Consider the following 20,101-nt stretch of genomic DNA (forward strand, 5'->3'; position numbering starts at 1 on the left):
TGTGTTTCTTTTGTCATATTTTATATCAATTTGGACCATTTTGACTCATTCTGGACAAATTTTGAATTATTTCTGTCATTTTTTGCCATATTTTAGGTCATATAGGACATAGTGTCATTTTTGTTAATATTTAAGTGTTTTTTTTTAGACAATTTATTATTCATTTTGGAGAATTTGTGTCAGATTGTAAAAGGCTGGTTAGTTGTCGGTTCCCCACACAGATGTGCAGTTTATTTCTAAACTCACATGCACTGTCCTCCAAGTGTATTTTCAAGATCATGTATTTACCACCAACAAACACGTATGCTTATTTCACATGTGAAGGCTTTTGCACCATATATTTTCCCGCGATGATGAGGCAGGCAATACTAAGCGAAATTTTAAACTCCAACGTCAGACGAGAGGGAGAGCGAAGAGAGGCACAGGGAGGGAGAAGTGCTGAGGAAGGCAGAAAGAGTCTTCCCTCTCTCTCCCCCGTTTCCCACTCCATCTTTCTTTCCCAGAGAATTGGTCAGGTGCCAACATCAATGTACTTTACTCTATGGCTGGGCGGACACAGAAAATGCCGGCCCGTCATGCATGGTGTAATATCGCTCCATCCTTGGCCCTATTCTTTACCCTGCCAAGCTAATGATGATGACAATGAGGAGGAGGAGGAAAAAGTAGGGAACACTTAGGAGCTTGACTCAGCTGTTCATGGTATGGATTTCACTAACAAACGGGACAGTGAAAGCTGTGGGTGTGTTCGGCGGCAGGAAGGGCAGCTTGAACATGTGCGTTCGAGACATTTTAGGCTTTAGCAGCTATTAGCGTATACATGTGGGTGTTTTTCTCACACCTACCTTGTCGCTGTTGTAGTAGGCCAGACTCTCACCGTCAAATCTCACCCACCGCCTTTGAAAAACACAATTTCTGCAAAGAAAGGTGAGAAGATGAGGCGAGCATGTGTTTGGTACGCTGCGAAATTCAACCACGCTAATCCATTTCAATAAGCCACGGTGCTGCGGAAAACAACAACAAACTCCGAAGCTGTCAAGACAGCGAGCCAGTAATGTGCTATGCGCAGGTACTCATATTTCATTAAAAGTGCCATTGATTCATTAATGTCAAGAGTCCTATCAATAGCTGTCAATTATCATAATCAAAACAAATGGCCACTTTTCAGTTTGAATATTCAACAGCTCAAGGGCACTTTGCCAAACCCACGTATATCAGGTGGTGGAGGATAATGTAAAAAGGAAGTAAGTGATTGATAGTTCTGGCTTTGAGCCAGGGTGAAACATGAAGCACCAAGAGATGGAGAGAATGCAGTTTCACCAGGAGAACTGAAGCAAATGAAAGCTGTGCATCTCAGTCCGACAAAGTTGCCTCCCATCTTCCTTTCCTTTTCTTTCCATAGTGCTATGCAAACATGGATAGATTCGCCTTAGGACTATATATCTAATACCACTCATCACTTTTAAATAATCATCAATGATAGAAGGCACAAGGGGAAGCAGAGGAGAGCACAAAATTAAATGGGTCTGTATAAAATGAAATTAAAAAATAGGAAGCATTGTTTAAGTGTGGTGCTGAGTTTCCTCAATCATTAGATTTCAGAGGTGAAACATTGCTAACTTTAGCAAGATCCTCTTCGGAGGGAATAAATATTTATAGCATCCCCTATGCAAAATGGAGCTGCAGTGAAACGAGCTCTGATCACAAGCATGAAGAAGTGTAACCTACCCTTGAGGAGACAGCTTGTCCAGCCAACCCACTTTGAGCACCTGTGGTTTGGGGGCTCCATAGAAGCATGCGTACGGAGAAATATCAGGCAGCGCATTTTTGGCGCCCCCCAGAGCGTCTGCAGGCTCCGAGTAGAGGTCACAGTCCACCATGATCAAGGAGCTGTCTTTTGGCCCCGAGGCTGCCGGACCAACAGCAGCAGTGTCAGGGGTCACGGCAAAACTTTGGTCCACACCGGCCCTCGGCAATATGCTGACACACTCTTCCACTGTCGAGTAGTCGTCTCCGTAGGGGTCTGGGATTGTTGGAGCTGGTGGACGCTCTTTTTTACTTGACCCTTTCTGTTTAGGCGTCTTCTTTCTGCATGAGCACAGGCGACATTGTGAGTTAGCTAAAACTGTAACTGGCTTTCTGTTTGCATTGCATATTATGGGGTACAAATTAATGCTAAACTTAACTTGAGCCTTGTTGACAAGGCACAGTTGGCCTATTTAGTCCAAAACCACAAACAGGAAGAATTGTTGATGTTCAACTTTCAGTCCTTGTCATGTCATGCAGAGTTCCATCAATAAAAGCTAACCCAAGAAAGCTTAAAATCTTAATCTTCCATCAGAATCACTTCATACTACATGCCTACTAAAACTTCACTGGACATAAGCAGTTTGCGCTAGCCAGATTTTGTAAAAAAACAAAAAAAATTCGGCACTCTTCAGCTCAAACCAGATGCCATTAGCGACTTAGCTGCAACCAACAGTTACTTCACAACAATAAAGGACTAATCAAAGAAATTCCATTTTCTTTTAATTTTTTTTTAAATGACACTGTACAGCAAATACCTTTTTTATTCTCTCTACATTTAGCCATGATAATAGTGTTTCCACTAAGGTGCAGGACTTTGTATTGGAGAGAAATTGTGGGGTTGTTTCCGAGTTCCATCAATTCCCGCCGCCCGCTCCATGTTTGGATCACGCGATTCGGTATCCGAACATAACATACACATGCATAACACGCACCTGTGCTCAGTGTAAGGTCATTTTGTTTGTGGGTACATCTACATTAAATGGCCACATTCTATGTTGCCGTGATTTCTGCCACAAATGTTTTCAAGATTTCAGCCGTTAGAAATGATACAACTGAGCAGCCTTGGCTTTTCTTGTTATAAAAGAAATGATCATATTAACTAGCTTTTTATGCAAAAAATGCATCCAAACTACTGTATAATTACTTTTGCATACTGCAGAATTTAGTTATTTTTTGTGATCTCTCAAATTTTCTTAGCTTAGCATACAGACTAGAAGTCAGGGATGAGCTACCCATGCATCAAAAAAAAAAATTGCGCACATCATTATCATCATCATTTACTGCAATCATTGCAAGATGCACTGCCCAAAGGAGCTTTAAAGACGACGAAAGAAGCAATGTTCAGATGAACAGACGTGCCATTATCAATCCGCTGTCTGGCTGCTGTTAGCGTGGAAGTAGTTACAGTGCTCTCTCTGTCAGTCATTTTTACATTTCTCTGAATTTATGCTCTGCTAAACTAAGCTAAGCTAATCACTTCCTGAAATGAGGTCTATAATTATCTTCGCATTTAAGAATAAGTGTGTTTTGCAATGAATTGGGGAACTATCCCAAAAGAACCTTGATGGCGTCTTTTATTCTAATGATTTCTCAAGAGTTGTGGTGCATTTGCTAGTTACAGATCACATACACTACTGTTCAAAAGTTTGGCATCACCCAGACAATTTCATGTTTTCCATTAAAACTCACACTTTTATTCATGTGCCAACATAATTGCACAAGGGTTTTCTGATCATCAATTAGCTTTTCAACACAACATAACCACATTAACGATGTCTAGACTGTATTTCTGATTCATGTAATGTCATCTTCACTGAAAAAAAATGATTTTCTTTCAAACATAAGGACATTTCTAAGTGACCCTGAAACTTCTGAATGGTAGTGTATCGCCACCAGCACTGCAGGTGAACAACCTTGTACATTTTCAGCAAAGCATCCCACACACTACATCAAGAGCCAGTAACCACTAAAGCTTGTTCAGTGGTTAGTAGTTCCCTTTATGAACATGTGAGTTCCTATTTATATGTACAGTATGTGAGACAGTAGCATGTCACGTGCATACTATACCTTGGCTTCTTTGGTTTTAACCTGTCTTTAAAACCCTTCTCCAACCCGTCTTTAACACTTTGGTCCTGCAGAGCACAGAAGAGATTAGCATCAGATGAAAAGAAGGCGTCCATCTTTCAGTCAGACACCGTTATCGTGTTGGTGCACTAAACTATGTTAACTTTAGTGGCGAGGTGACATTTCTATTAACCTCAGGGGGCAAAGTGAAACAAGCACATTTTCCTCTCTGCTATGTGTCCATGGTGACAGCATTAACACCGAAGAGGGAAGTTTGGTGTGCATGCTGTGGCTGAAACACCCAAGATAGTGTTGAAGATCTGAGAAATGTCTGTTCCTCTTTGGCAAGCGGCGCCTCACCGTTCACTAGTGGGAGTGTATGCTGTCTTACCGGAGCACTTTGAGGGTTGTTGTACAGGAATGTTTCTCCGTAGGGAGCAATAGGCGTCAAGGTCCTTTGAAGTGCAGCTGAAAAGGACAGAGACAACACAATAGTGGTTTTGTCATGGCAATGAAACTTGCAAAACACAGTGTGGAAGACTAAATGTGGTGCTTGAAAGTAAGGAGCTTAACCGGATTGTTGCAGTTAAATTTTAAATCACTCAGATGTTATAGTGCCCTTTGATTAAACAAGTCGTTGATCTGAATAAAATGTGTCATCCCTTGATCCATGCAAGAAATAAACCAATTATACTTCGCTTTAGCATGCCTATCTCCGTGCCTCCTAAATGGGAGTATGATCCTCCTCGGTGTGTGTCAAACACACACAGTCACTGCCAAGACCATTTCTCTGCCTTGGCTCCTGCAGGGGCCGTGGTCGGTGGTCGGTGGAAGCAAAGATGAAGAAGAAGAAGCGCAGAGAGACTCCGGCCAGACACTATTAGTCTGGAGACCCGGGGCCATCGTGCGTGGGCCGCTGCCTGTCACTGTGAAAAATGACACCACCCTCTCCTGAGGATTGTGAGGGCCAGAAGACGTCGCCACAGGGCCAGACACACACATAGACACCGGCAGAGGAGCAGATATGCGCACAGACAGCGGCATGCAAAGATCGAAACACCCCGAGACACATAAAGATGCCTCGAGACAAACACAGACATAAAAGAACGGACGGCCAAATAAGCAGGCGAATCGGAGAATGCACCATTTTTTAAAGCTTTACAGACACACACTTTCAAAGAATGCAGGCCATTACAGAAGTGCACAAAGGGCATGTACTGGGCTTGGTAAGCTTTATGAAGGGGTCAGTTCACTTGATGATAGAATCCACTCCAGCACAGCGGCCCTCTCCACGGACAGGCAGATAGCGACCATCAATCATCATCTATCAGCCGACCTTCAGGCCACTCATGAGTCTCTCCGAGCGCCGCCGGATGCCACTGTACTCAATTCCTGTCTGATTCCCTCTATTCTACCCTCGCTGGCTCCGTCTCTGCTTCTGCCTTTGTTTCTCTCAAGTCGACCACGCCGTTTCTTTATCTGCTCCGGACCAGGCTGTGTCGAGTCGCAGTCTGGGAAGCAACCTCGATGCAGGAGTTAGCTAGGAGATTGATTTTGTTCTGAATGTAGTCTCCTGTCTTTGAAGTTAAGGAGTTACAGGTCACTTTGTTATCACTTGTTTGTGACACTCCTGTGCCGAGCATTGAAGACAAAAAGAAACCATGATCTGAATTCAAATTAGTAGCCAGACAATTTGTTTTTTCAGTCACTAGTTTCTTGAATTTAGTAGTGAATAAATCAAGGAAAGGACAACAAAAACAATGACAACTAGAAAAGCACTCGGAGAGCGCAGACCTCCGCCAGGCCATCTGTTTGTGTCTGTTTGTCTGTTAACAGCATAACTCAAAAAGTAATGGCGGCCATCTCTCTCAATTGTACAGAGTCCTTCAAAAAAATCCTGGATCCAGACGGTGATCCGGATCACCTCCAAAATCTAATCGATTGTTACTTTTGCTCTTCCGGACATTCTGTAAAAATTTGGTGAAAATCCGTCCATGACTTTTTGAGTTATGCTGTTAACAGACAAACAGACAAACAAACTCCGATGATTACATAACCTCCTGGCGGAGGTAATAATGCTATCATTATGTTGCTGTTTCCCCCCCACCCCACCCACCCCACATTTAGCTTTTAGCACTGCAGCAAAGTTCTTGGCAAGACAGTAAGACAGCTGTGCAAAATGGATCTTCCTGTTGAAGGAGGGGATGAAACTGAAAGCTCCAGAGTAGGGTGGGGGTGATTGGAAGACTATAGCAGCAGATACAGAAACCAAAATGTATTCTAGACTCTTGACTCATTAAAGTATGTTTGACAGTTGATGTCACACACTGAGGAACCATCCTTTCTCCTACTCGATGGCGTACAAAAATCCTCCGTGATGAACCAACGATTTCAAATTTTGATTTATCAGAACATAACACCTTCTTCCAGTCTTCAGTAGTCCATTGGCAGCGTTTCATTGCCAAGGCAAGCCTCTGTTTCTTATTCTGATGCCTTAGCAATGACTTTCTTGCTGCATCTCCACCTGTCAAACCTGCAGCTCAAAGTCTTCTCTTCACAGTTTAAACTAAGACTTGCTTACTATGACCACTATTAGGCTGTGCTTGAAGCTGGTGTCCTGTGGGCTGCCTATCACCAGGCTGTTAACTCTCAGAAACTGTTCTGATTCTGTTGTGGCTTTGGGTCTTCCAAACCTCTTCCTGTCAGAGTTTCCCCCAGTTTCTGAGTGTCTTTTGATGATGAAGAAAACTGTACTCACTGACACCTTGAGTTTCTTCACAATTTCTCTTTAGGAAAGACCTACATTTTTAAGTGTTATGATGGTCTGTCTCTCTTCTTTTGTCAATTGCTTTTTCCTCACCATTTTTATAGTAACACACTACTTTCTGCAGTACAGTACTGCTCAAATAATGTTCTTGAGGATTTGGTATCAGCACTACTTTTATGCAGACAGAGGGGGTTGTAAATAATCAAGAAAAGTTGGTACACCTATAGGATTTGGTAGCATCAACTTTCAAGGCTCCAACCATTGCTGCAGAACAGCTTTAAGTTTTTAACCCATTTCTTGTTCCCTGAAAAAGGCCTTTATGTACAATTCTGAAATGTACATTATTTTTCAGTTCTGAGTAACCGGATGTTTTTTCTTCTGTTTTAAACCTCTGGCAGTTCACCACGTACCTTTGTACCATTTCGAGCTATTTATTTTACTTCCACTTTTTGAATTTCAACTAAAAACTGGAAAAAGCGGGAAATTCTAAAACATTTGGCCGGTAGTGTATGTTTCTATTTTAATCATCTACTCATGAGAATTCAAGCCAGTAAATAACCCGCAAAGTCTAGTTGAAAGTGTGCACATAAAGGAACTGGCATTTGGGGTCATGCGTGGGTGTTAAGTACGGTAACGCCATGCAACCACAGCCACTGAAGTCAATGCAGACATCAGCCATAAAGCGAGCAGAGAGGTCCAAGTTTCAGTAGAACAGTAAACAAAATATTATATACTATGTTTGCTTGACGGGAAACGAAAAACAAAAAGTCTGTTACAAAACCGTTTATCTGCTCCTCTTCACCTTAGAGTTGATCCGGACAATAAAGATTAGCAGCTACAAGGGAAACTACAGCAAGACAGTAAAGCTTTAACACTTTCAGGTTAAACACTTTCTTCATTCACACTTCAAGTCAAGAAAAATATAGTCTATAGTGTCAGCAGGGTTGTGAAGAGTTCGGTTAAAACACACGTACGTTCAAATAAACCAACCCCCTGATACCACCGGAAATCCCAAACTTGGATTCAGCAGAAAATAGGATTTTTCTCCATCATCCACTGTGAAATGTTGGCATGTCTTAGTCCGGCCGAACGGTCTGACCTTGCTCCCCTCCTGAGACATGGTTAACAGACTGTGCTCTTCCTCTGAGACTGCTGCTCGACAGCCTTCTTCTGACAGGATTTTCGCTGGTGGGAATCTTGTGTTCTTTATTTAGCTAATTGTGTATCTGTGATGAAGCCGCTTTCCTGTCTCTCACTGAACAAAGCTTGATGTATTGATCTTCTGGTAGTGTGCTCACTTTCGGTCTGCCCGTTCGTGCTTTGGATACGACTGATCCAGCCACTACAAAGTGTTTCAGAGAGCCATGCACTGCCCCTTAGAAACTTTCAGTCTTGCCATGATTTGAAGCTGAGAAAGCCCCCGTTTGCCCAGAATAACAATCCGACTTCTGACACTTTCACTTAGTTCTGATGCCATGTTCCCCACCATCACAAGGCTGCTTAGTAAGCAATGCTCTGCAGAAAACCTGAAACCTCTTAAAAGTTGAGCAAATTTACCTGACAGGCATCTGAATGCTGCGTCAGTGCAAGAGGTGGACAACAAGTCAAAGAAATTTAAACGGCCAATGCAATAAATGGGCTTCAGTTTGATTGCTGACCTACAAATAGTGCAAAATCTTCAATATTCCTTCTTCATTTTACACATCAGGGCTGCACAGTGGTTTGGTGGTTGTACTATTACCTTGCAGCTAGAAGATCCCCAGTCACGCCCCGGCCTTTCTGGAATCTTTCTGCATGGAGTTTGCATGTTCTCCCTGTGCATGTGTGAGTTTTCTCTGGGTTCTCCAGCTTCCTTCCACAGTCAAAAAACATGCTGAGGTTAACTGGTAACTCTAAATTTGTCTGCATATGTAGACCATGATAGACCTGTCCAGGTGTTCCCCGACTTCACCGCAAGTCAGCTGGGATACACTTCATCCCCCCATGACCCTAGTGAGGATTAAGCGGTGTATAGCTCATGGATGGATGGATTTTAAGCATCATGTCTTTTTGTGTTTTTAAGGATCTTCAAACTTCCTGATTTTTCTTGGTTTCTTGGTGTACATGAAAATGACAGATTTTGGTCTCAAAGCTTAACCATTTTAGCTTTGTCACTGAACACATTGATGTTGGATTGATGATTAATGACCACATTACAACCTCATATAGAATCACAACATCCCTAGCATTTCACCATTGATCAATCTTGCAAATGTTTCTGTAGACAATACCGTTCAAACGTCTGGGGTGGCCTTATTTTTGAAAGTAAAGCAGTTTTTTTCCCAATGAAGACAACATCAAATGAATCAGAAATCCAGTCTGGACATTGTTAATGTGCTAAATGACTATTCTAGCTGGAAACTGATGATTTTTAATGGAATATCTCCATAGGGGTACAGAGGAACATTTCCAGCAATCCTGTGTTCTAATGCTACATTGTGCTAGCTAATGGTGTTGAAAAGCTAATTAAATGAGGATTAGAATATCCTTGTGCAATTATGTTAGCACATGAATAAAAGTGTGAGTTCTCATGGAAAACATGAAATTGTCTGGGTGACCCCAAACTTTTGAACAGTCGCGTAAATGAAAAATACGTATCAGACTATGTAACAATCCGACATCCAGCTGCTTAAGATGAACATCTAAAATGTTTTCTTTTCATACAACAGGGGTAAAAAAATCAGTACATCAGACATGAATCATAAGATATAATGTACACCCTATTTTCTCAAGAGAAAGGCTGTTGACTGTGCGACTGTGAAGAAGGGGAAAAGCCGTCTATTTTCTTTTGCATTGTACATGCTGTGATTACTTTAATGTTGAATTCCCACAGAAGGGTGCGCAATTTGAAATAGCTGGCATACTGATGTTTTCAAAATGTGGCCATTGTCTTGCAAAATCCCAGAAAAGCAGCCCAAATCAGTTATCTAATACATGCGATTGCTCTGGTGATATGTGTGCACATCAGTCGCGCATGTGGAACATCACAGCAGTGTGACAAAAATCAAACACCCCTCAGATGTCAAACACTCACAGTGCTTTAACTGAGCAGTGTATACACAGATTATGCCAGTATGTCACTGTACCTGCTATTAATATTATATATTTTTTATCATTTTAACTATTGAGAAGTTTCAACTGCTGCTACAAAGCTGCTGAAGAAGCACTACTGAGTGAATGAGATTTTACTTGTGGGAAAAAAAAAAAAAAAAAGGCATTTGTGAAAGGAGGAGAGAGGGTGTTAATTAAAATTCTGCCAGCCTCCAGTAGCGAGTTTTGATTGAATACAACAATCAATCTGTGAGACGAGAGACGCTGCACTTTTTTTTTTTTTTTTTGTATGTTCTGAAACTCATCTCGGAATAAACTCTTCAAATATGCTCGGGTAAAACGCTATGTCAAATAACGCCTTGCTAGTCCTTGCTGTGAAGGGAGTTTTGGCTCCCCGGTTCCCTGCTCTGGGACCGCCTTGGCTCCCTCTCTTCCTCCGTCTCTCTCAGCCTGTTTTGCATCCATCTCCTCCTCGATCCTCCCAACCCACTTCACTGTCTTGCTTCCCTCACAAGTCTCACTCCCTGTAATGTTCCATACCGAGAAAAAGTTGGAAAAACAAGGCCTGCCAAGAGAATACTGCAGTAAAGGTACAAGGAAGGAGATGACAATAAATAAAAAAAAGAAGCGTGAGGGGAGATTAAGCCTAAAAATGGTCAGAAATCTGCTGATATGCTGCAAGGGATAATGTCACAATACGGTCAAATATGGTCGCTGAAAAGACTGACATGTTCACAGGTGTTTACCACATATCTGTACAGGCAGTAAAGCATCATATAACCCTAAGAGAACACCTCAGATTGGGGGGGGGGGGGGGGGGGGGGGGACGAAGCCCAATAAATACAGCTTGGGAGGAATTCAAAAACATATTTGTACCGGTTGTACGACAAGCCCTGTGTGTTGTTAGCAAAGTTAAACAACTTCTAAAAAACTTTGGCGAGGCGTGCGACAGGAATACACACTAGGGTCTCGCTGAGGGACAAGATGTGAGGGAGCGTATTCCCTGTGAGAGGAGCACTTGAAACAAGGGTGCCAGCGTTTCCCACGACACAGCCGCCGAACACCCCATCCCCACCGTCTCCTCTCCCCACTTTCATCCGGGCAAACAACAGCACCGCTGACTCGACTGCCGAATGAAATATTCATAGCTGAGATAAAGCGGATGCAGCTGAAAGACTGTGTGTACCTTTCTGTATGCCGTTTGCACCGGTGGGACCTTCGGAGCTGGTTAGGCGTTCAGGGCTGGTTGTTTGCGCTGGTGGTGCGTTCCTGAGGAGGAAGGAAGAATCAGTGGATTAGAACCACCGGTGCAGCACGTGGGAAAAACAGGTAGCACCGTGTAAAGGCCTTCAGAATGGAGATGTGAGAAAGTTTCACAGTTCAAAAGTAACACAATGTATAGAGTCTGTGGTATGAATGTATGCAGAACTGAATATGAAATTAGCAGCTTTAGGTTCTCTATAAGTGTAACTCAGAGAGCAAGGAGAAAAAGACGTGTTATTGTAATCATTTATGCCATGGCAGTATGAAAATCTATTTCTCCAAGTGCTTTTCACATCTCGACTCGTTTGATTAGTTCTCAAAACTGCTCGTAAACTTTCAGACAGTGGAACTTTTTGCTTGAAGAAATAGTTCAACATTTAGGGGAATTTACATGAAAGTTACTTCTTGCTGAGCTAGATAAGATGATTGATAGAACTCTCATGTCCGTGCAGTAAATGTGAAGCTACTGCCGGCAGCTGGTTAGCTTAGAGAAAAGAGAGAGATTAAAGACAAGAATCATATACCTTTACAGAAACGATAGCCAGTTTGGGAAATAGTCATTTAGCTTAGCTGCAGCCCAGAGATGGTTACCTTAGCTTACAAAAGAAAGGAAACGCAAGGAAACAGCGAACTCAGCGCTGTACAGAGCAGGTTCATATTAACACAAACCAACATGGCCAAAAACCAAAGTGTAAATGTTCCTGTCGACTGCTTCCGTGTCTAAGAAATTCCCACCAAAAGCTAGTTGGCTTACCATTAAAGGCTGAAAATTTGCTTTGTTCCAAAGCAACATCATTTTTAAAAGACTCCAATTTGCTATTGCTGTAAAAATGAAACTATAGCAAGCACTTTGTTAGCTTAGCACAAAATGTAAGAAAGAGGCAGGAACAGCTACTTAAGCTGACTGTTGTATTTACACTTCCTTTCATGGCAAATTCTCTTTTCTGCATGTTTTGGCTGCTTTTTGGGTCCCTTGTTCCTTTCATTGAATAATTATAATCAACTTGACTAGGAAGTGCAGATGAAAATTAGCATTTTGACTAAATTGGACACTACTGTATTATACTGATATGTAACCCAGCGACAGACTGGCGACTTGTCCAGGGTGTCCCCTGCCTTCGCCCGAGTCAGCTGGGATAGACTCCAGCGCCCCCTACGACCCTAGTGAGGATAAAGCTGTGTATAGAGAATGGATAGAAGGATAGATTATACTGACGCAATGTACATGATGCTAATAAATACCATAATGTCAAGAAGTGAGAAAGTGAGTTTTTTTTGTGTGTGAATTCATGAATTTAATCCAAAAATGCACCTGAAATTGAGAAACTTTTAACAGGAAGTAATGTACATTCATGGATACTACTCTTTGTGTTCTATAGTGTATTTTATAGAAAGTATACAATTACACATGATACTCAAATTGACACACAGTACATGTTGTGTACCATCTACTAAACTGGGAGTGATTTCAGATGCAGCCTTAGTCTATAGGCTAAGCTAAAGTCAGCTAAGCTAATTGGCAGCCAGCAATCTTTAGTGTACAGACAGACTATCAATTTGATGTACTCTCCGCCTCTAATCCTCAACAAGAAAGGAAACAGCTATATTTCCCAAAATGCCACGATTAATTGAACTTAACAGCAGTACCTGTCCTGTAGTGGTACTCCAGTCTGATTCGGGATGTCAGGAACGGGTCGATGCCTCAAGCGGTAGGAGCGAGTAAGCCGTGGACCTGCAAGATCCTTAAAGCTGGACTGTGCCTCATAAATTGAGTTTTCAACCATTTCTCCAAGAAAACCCCCATGTTCTGCAGCCAGACCTGAGAGAGAGACTTCAGCAGGACTGGGGACAGAGTCACTGGTAGAGAGGAAGGGGTCGTCTGGGGAAACCTCCCAGTCTGAGGGTATTTCAGTAGTGGAAAGCGACTCGCTGCTGCTGCTCCTGCTGCTGGATTGTATGGACACAGGTATGCAGCTACGTGCAGACAAAGATGTCTGGATGTTCTGGGGGTTACGTGGAGCCGGTTTAGGTGGAGATCGGTAACCGATCTCTGGAAGACTCCCAGTCCCTGTTCCCAGGCCTGCACCCGGAGGCAAAGTTCGACTCCCTCCCAGATCATACTCCCTCCTCTCATTTGGCTGTTTTTGCTGACATGACGTCCCCCTCCTTTTATCCTTTAGGAAGATATGTCTTGGGTGTAGTGCTGGTGGCCTTGGACTCCTGCTGCTCTCTACACCTTCCTCCTCATCTTCATCTCCACTCTGCTGCTTCAACCCCAGCGCTTCCAAACTCCGGAGGATCCGTCTACGGTGGCCTGTTGGCAGCACTTTGAGCTCGAGGAGACGTTCATCTGTGAGGTCTTTGCAGTCTTCCAGAGCTTGATAGCCTCCCTGTTGGAAACATGACACATACTGGGATAGGCGGAGGGTGGACAGCCACTCCACAATCTCTTGGCTGGGCTCTCGAGGCTCCAACATGGCGCTCTAATCTCACCTCTGCCACATTAGGAAAACTTTCAGGAGACGAAATAGTCCAGCTTTACACTGCAGGTACAAAAAAACAGATAAAAAGAAGTGATGGGTAAAGGATAAGGCTGTGGAGAAGGCATAAGAGTGATCACACAGAATTTAATCTTTTACTTGAGATCCAACTTCATGACACCATAATTGTACCAAGATTATTAAACTTTTAGACATCCAAGCCAGGAATAATTTAAAAGATCAGTTAGGCTCTAATGATGTGCACTTTTCCTCAAGCCAATGCTTCCCAGAGCAGATATTGATTTTGTCTTAGAGGGAAGTTCCGCAGGTGAGAATTTTAAAGGTTTAACCTTTACTGTATGTGTCAATTTGAAGGCATTAATTGGATCAGGCAGTAGAAATGTGACATAATTTAACTTTCTGAATTCCAAAACCCACCAGCAGGTTTGAAAACCCATGATATCTTGAAGTAAGACTAAAATTACACCATTTATCACATATCTAAAGACAGTTTTTCTGAGGAGAATTAAGCTAAACTGCCGGCTGTATTTACCTTGAGCTGGCAGGAGACAACTATGAGTACATATATAAATACCATCTGTGGCCATTAGAAAAATGTTTAACATGTTAGTTCAAGGGTTTTTACTTTGTATAATATAAATAATGAAAGAAATTCAACATTTTTAATGATTTATAGGTATAGAACACACTGTCAGTTCTCTCTAATTCTGATAATGATTGTGCTGATTCTACAGAAGTGGAAAAAATACCTAGAGGCTGCTTGGATTCAGAGAATCAAGGAACTTCAACATTTTGAGAATTCCATTCACTTGCTACAGCCTTGAGATAGTTAGCCCAGCCTAGATTAGTATAAAGTAGAAGGATATCACCGGAAACAAAATGAAACACCACCTCAATATGTGTCATCTGTTTACTGGTTATAAAAATCAAAGTGTCACAACAAGTTTTGGTCCTAGGTTCCAGGAAGTCACCATAAGACATCAGCCTGTACAACAACAAAAGTTTCATTTTGGGTTTATTGTCATTGGAATTATGTTGAAATGTGAAACTTGCTTAGTTTGTGGCTCTAGTTTTCCCCATGTAGACATAACGGTGATATCAAGCTTTGCATTCACTCACCAAATGATCTATTCCTTTAAATTTCATCTGAAAATAGCCAGACGCACGGTGCAAAAAGCAAACCATCCAACATAATCAGATTTATCCTGCCAGTCAGAAGTTTTAGAACACCCCAATTTTTCCAGCTTTTTATTGGAAATTCTGCATGTTAATGTCTCATTGTACTTTGAAATTAAAGTATAGAGAAAAGACACAAATGAAGCAAAAAAAAAATCAATTTAGAAACCAAAATGCATTCTAATTTTTTTTTGACTCAGAGTTGCTCCTTTGGCAGATATAACAACTGAAAACACTCGTGGCATTCTTTACACAATGGAAATCAAATATTCTTCAGAAAGTTCTTCCCAACTCTGTTGAAGAAGTTCCCATAAATGTGTGTTACTTGTAGGTTCTTTGCTTTCACTCTTCTGTCCAGTTCATCCCAAACCAGCTCCATGGGGTTTAACTCTGGAGACTGTGCTGGACACTCCATGTTTTCAAGCTTACCATCTTGCTCATTTTCCCTAAGGTAGTTCTGGCATAGCTTGGAGTTATGTTTTGGGTCATTATCTTGCTGTGGGATGAACCCATGACCAACTAGGAACATACCAGGGGGTACTGCATGGTGCTGCAGAATGCTGTGGTAGATGTTTTGGTTCAGGGTTCCTCTCACTTTGGATCTAGCAAAACAGTCCCAGACCATCACATTTCCTCCGCCATGTTTGATAGTTAATGTCATGATAGACACACTGAGGAACAATCCTTTCACTGACTTGACTGTACAAAAATCCTGCATGATGAACCAAAGATGTCAAATTTAGATTCATCAATCCATACTACCGTCTTGAAAGTCTTGATATGTCATGGCCCAGGCAAACCTCTTTTTCTTATTCTGACACCTTAGCAATGACTTTCTTGCTGCAACTCCACCTGTCAAACTTGTAACTCCAAGTCTTCTCTTCTCAGTTGAAACTGAGACTTGTTTACTACGACCACTATTAAGCTGTGCTTGAAGCTGTTGTCCTGTGAGCCGCCTATCACCTTATCACCACCTACACTTATCTTCTGATTCTGATGTGACTTTGGGTTTTCCAGACCACTTCCTGTCAGAGTTTATGCCGAGGGGGTTGTAAGTAATCACAAAAAGTTGGGACACCTATAGAATTTGGTAGCACCAACTTCCACTGCTGCTTGACAACTTTAAGTGCTGAAATGTACATTATTTTTAAAGTTTTGGGTAACCTTGCCTTTTTTCCCCCCAAACTACTTCTTTAAAAACCACTTACCTTTGGCCTTTTTAAAGCTGTTCATTGGACTTGAAATACTTGAATTTTAAAAAAAAAATTAAAAAAAAAAGGAAAAACTGGCGTTCTAAAATGTTTGACCTGTCGTGGATATTTGTAACACTCCTGAATGAAACGGCAGGAAACAGCAATAGCAATGAGGAAATAGCACCATCACAGCTTGGCTCTCTGATCAGGTTTGGGTTAGACGCATACCTTTAAAGTCTTAGAAAAACCACAAAGAAAAACCTTAAATTAAATCTCTCCTGTAAGACCAGCTGACACCTTTTTTCTTTTACCGCACCACTTACCACAACAGAGTTAAAAAGAAAACCAACAACATTGCAGATCACTACCTGGCAACATATTACAAATAATGCCAACTAATTGTTGCATGTCTGTTTCCTGTTTCTGCTGGCCCACCTCTTCAAACTTAAGCACTGATGACTTGTGCGGTAGAACTTCCCTCTCACTGTTTATCTCTCTATCTTTTGCTCACACATGAAACTCACCGGAAGATACATCAACTCATCATCGTCCACTTCTCCTCTTTAGAGTGGCAAAACCACAGCACTCAGGGGACCTGAAATGTTACTTCTGCTTTCAAGTAAATGCAATGCTTTGACGTGTGTGTGTGTGAGTTTACTTTGCGGAATTACCGTGAACAGAAACTCATGTGTCGCTGTTTAATTGATGAACCCGAAGGCAGATTTAGATCCGGCAGCTCTTCCTCACTGCTAGGCTTTGCATCCGTTTATTTTCAAGTTTTTAATCTCCTCAACACAAACATCCCACTTCAGCCGGCTTTTCACGCTCGGCGCTGAGGATGCAGGCACGTAATGAAAGTCCCTGTGCTACACATGACTGCATAATAGAAATCTATCCAGTGTGTCAGAGCAGCCGGGTGAGGACTGACAGTGTTAACATGCAGGGACCTGCAATGGCCCACATCCAGCACATGCATACGCCAAAGCTTGCTCGCACATCTGACCCACATCCCTGCCTTTTAGTGCTTACACACCCACTCACACACTATAAAGTACACACATTGGGCAAACATTATTAAAGGCTGGATATTGGAGTTTTGATCCACGGCTACCGCCCGCTGTGAGAGCCCTATAAAGTGTGCAGATCAATAGCAGAGCGCAAAAACAGAACTCCACTAGATAAACAGCTTGCCACATGGGCATGGGGACATATGAAGTGGAGTGTGTGTGTCATGAACTGGAGGCAACACACAACTTACTGACATCCAATAGGATATGAGTTTATTAGAGCATTGCACAGCTTCTTCTATCTAAGCAAACTGTCTGAGGAGGTGTGTGTCCCTGTGTCGTTTACAAGGCGGTTTCTCCAACACCTCAGGTATGGCAGTGAGTCACAGCATGCACGCCCATGCATGCACACCAACACAAACCCATCTCATACCTGGGTGCATCCCATCAGCCAATCCACTTTGAACAAAGTCCAAATTGTGCTCCCTTCCTGGTTTGAAAAGAAAGAAAAACCCCACCTGTGCGTGCTTTTACACTTCTAATGCCCCACTGAAACACAGCATGATTCATTCCACATGTCTGCTGAAAGAGAAGCACTTTTTTTTACAGTGTCACACTCCCTCAAACTCGACTCAGCTGTCTGGACTGGAGTCAGTGAAAGCACCGCAGGCTGCACGTGTGGGATCTGTGTGTTTACGCATCTGCACCAATCAACACAACATAACGGATGAATGAAAGCAAGTCAGCTCTGCTTCACATTTTCAATGGTAAATTACTCTTACGTGATGATATCCACGCTCTGGCGCGTTAATTTCACTTAAAGTACTTTATTTCTGCCACCTTTTTCCGCCTTTCCCTAAACAAACACGCGTTGCCTTGCGCGCCTCCGTGCGTCCGCTGGTTTGGTAAACTTACCTGCAGGTTAGAAACAGTTGGAGCTCTATCCGCGCACCTTTACGCACTGGATGTGTCCACTTCGTGTGACTTTAACGCCGCTCTGCGTGTCTCCCCGCTGCCTTTTGACACACTCTCGACTGTTTCCGTCGCTCGGCGTAAACTCCACGCCCATTTCAGGAGTTTCAGCGCGAGCAGTCACCTTCCATGTCGGTGCGCGCCGGTAATCAAACCAAACACGTCACAGCTCCTCCGATCGCGGCTGGACCTGGTTGCGACACTGTCCAGCCGTCCAGCTGTGATTGCGCTGATGGAGTAGTCGCTTCTCTCTGAGCTGAGCTGAGCTGGTTCTCATAATAAAACAACAAAGTGCAGCCTCTTGGTGTTTCCCTGCGTGTCCCAGCTTGATCCTGAGGCCCCAGGACACGCATTCAGCTCCACGGGCAGGAATGCAGCTGGATGACAGTTTTGCGCACACGTTTTGTTTTACTGTCATTCATTAAAACAAGCAAGAAAAAAAGCAAGAAAAATAGGGCAACTTTCGTGGTGTTACATATGAGTATTTTGTTTCTGTTTCTGTTCTGTGGGATTTTACACTGCATATCTTTCTTTTTGTCATTTAGGATGCAATGAAATACACCAAACATAGTTACTCCTGGCTGCATTCTGAAAGGTAAACTAATTTTTGTTCATATATAGAACTTTTTTTTAGCAGTTGACTGTATTTTCAGATTTATGGAGTGATTTAAAAAAAAGCTATCCAGGATCTCCTTTGTAGAAAATATTGGACTTTGAATACATCAATCAAATAAAACAAGAATTATAAAGCTGGCTTTATCTGTTCAGATTTCTGTAATGGGCAATTACCAAAATTAGCACGTATTTATTTAGATGTTATCTCATTTGTACATGGAAACATAATATGTGTAAAAACTTGTAATGCAATAAAACACATCTTAATGTAAGGAATGAACTGGGGAAGTTTCATGGTGACATGTGTTAGTTGACACGAAAGTGAGTTAAAGTAAAGACATTGTTCCAGTTTTATTTCAATCTATATTCTAAATTACTTTATAGCCTGATTTATGAAGCATTTTAATCCTAAAAACGTGGCAAAAGTAGATTTTTGTTTTTGAAAAAACAGTATTTCCTAGAATTTATGAAAATATATATAATAACAACAATCATAATAACAACAACAATATTATTATTATTTTATTATTATTATTATTATATTTTCATAATAATAATAATAAATTTATAATAATGATAATTCTTATTATTTTTAGCATTTTTATTATTGGTATTATTAGTAGTAGTATCATCATCATCATCATTAGTAGTAATAGTAGTAGTAATTAACAATTTCTTCAGGACCAGACACAACATAATGTTAATTATTATTATTGTTATTTAAAATAAAAACATATAATAATAGTAATAACAGTAATTATTATTATTATTATTATTATTATTATTACTATTATTACTATTATTATTATTATTATTATCTACTTTCTTATTTTTAAAGTTTTCATGTTGGGTGTTTCCTCCTTCACAATTTATTACTACTACTTGCTATATAGTGTTACTATAAATATAAAAAAAATAACAACTATAACTAAAACCATCCAGAGGGATCATATGTACAATCAGCCACATGATGGAGACAAAGTGCTGCTTTACTCTGCTCTGGTTCTGAGGACACTTTGACTCATCACAGTAGAAAAAGCAGAGGATTTACTACGCTGTGCTGATTTAACTCCAAATATTGTAATTATTTGCATTTTTTGAGTTGTCCGGATAGATAACTCACAAGTATTCTAGTGTTCACACACACAGCTGCCCAAATACTTCTTTTTTTTAAATTGATAATCCACTACATTGCAGAAGGAAGTATTGTGCTTTATTGCACTATTATTACTTTTCAGGTAATGACTGAACATGTACAGCAAAAGATGAGCCAGCACAGTGTAGGCCTTTACTATTAAACACCTCCATGGAGTATAAAAGCCACAAATGTGACGACACATAATGTTTTTGCAGCATAAGCACTTCCACTTTTGATGCGCGAATTACATTTTGGTGAAAACAATCACGACTTTTATACAGAATTGAGTATTTTTAGAATCTGATATTTCTACTATTATTTAAAAATGGATGCCAACGCTTGAATTCAGTTAGGTCAGTTGAATAAAACTGGAGCACCTTTCCATCTCTTAAGGTTAATCCAATGCAATGAATCCAGGCAACACATTCAGCTCCCTGAGAGAGTCAACCTTTTATCTATAGTATTAACTTTAATTTATGTCCATTTCCTTCAGCAGGATTGTCAAACTC

At 41.4% G+C, this 20,101-nt stretch overlaps 1 protein-coding gene across 2 annotated transcripts in view; it reads right to left on the reverse strand.

Annotated features, from left to right (window-relative positions):
* The window catches only part of arap2 (ArfGAP with RhoGAP domain, ankyrin repeat and PH domain 2), a 221,349-nt gene that overhangs the window by 167,021 nt on the left and 34,227 nt on the right, over positions 1-20,101 (reverse strand). Inside the window, exons 1-7 of one of the 2 annotated variants that reach the window (XM_022200496.2) lie at positions 17,783-18,144; positions 12,638-13,533; positions 10,914-10,996; positions 4,262-4,338; positions 3,874-3,938; positions 1,726-2,085; positions 843-912 (exon numbers count right to left, since the gene is read on the reverse strand). In XM_022200496.2, the coding sequence (XP_022056188.1) occupies positions 843-912; positions 1,726-2,085; positions 3,874-3,938; positions 4,262-4,338; positions 10,914-10,996; positions 12,638-13,467 (1,485 nt within the window). In that variant the 5' untranslated portion in view covers positions 13,468-13,533; positions 17,783-18,144. Of the gene's footprint in view, positions 1-842; positions 913-1,725; positions 2,086-3,873; positions 3,939-4,261; positions 4,339-10,913; positions 10,997-12,637; positions 13,534-17,782; positions 18,145-20,101 lie in introns of those variants that run through there. The other variant, XM_051944258.1, reaches the window with a different exon arrangement.

This window comes from Acanthochromis polyacanthus, chromosome 23 (genome assembly GCF_021347895.1).
Source record: "Acanthochromis polyacanthus isolate Apoly-LR-REF ecotype Palm Island chromosome 23, KAUST_Apoly_ChrSc, whole genome shotgun sequence".
In the NCBI taxonomy this organism is placed as follows: domain Eukaryota; kingdom Metazoa; phylum Chordata; class Actinopteri; family Pomacentridae; genus Acanthochromis; species Acanthochromis polyacanthus.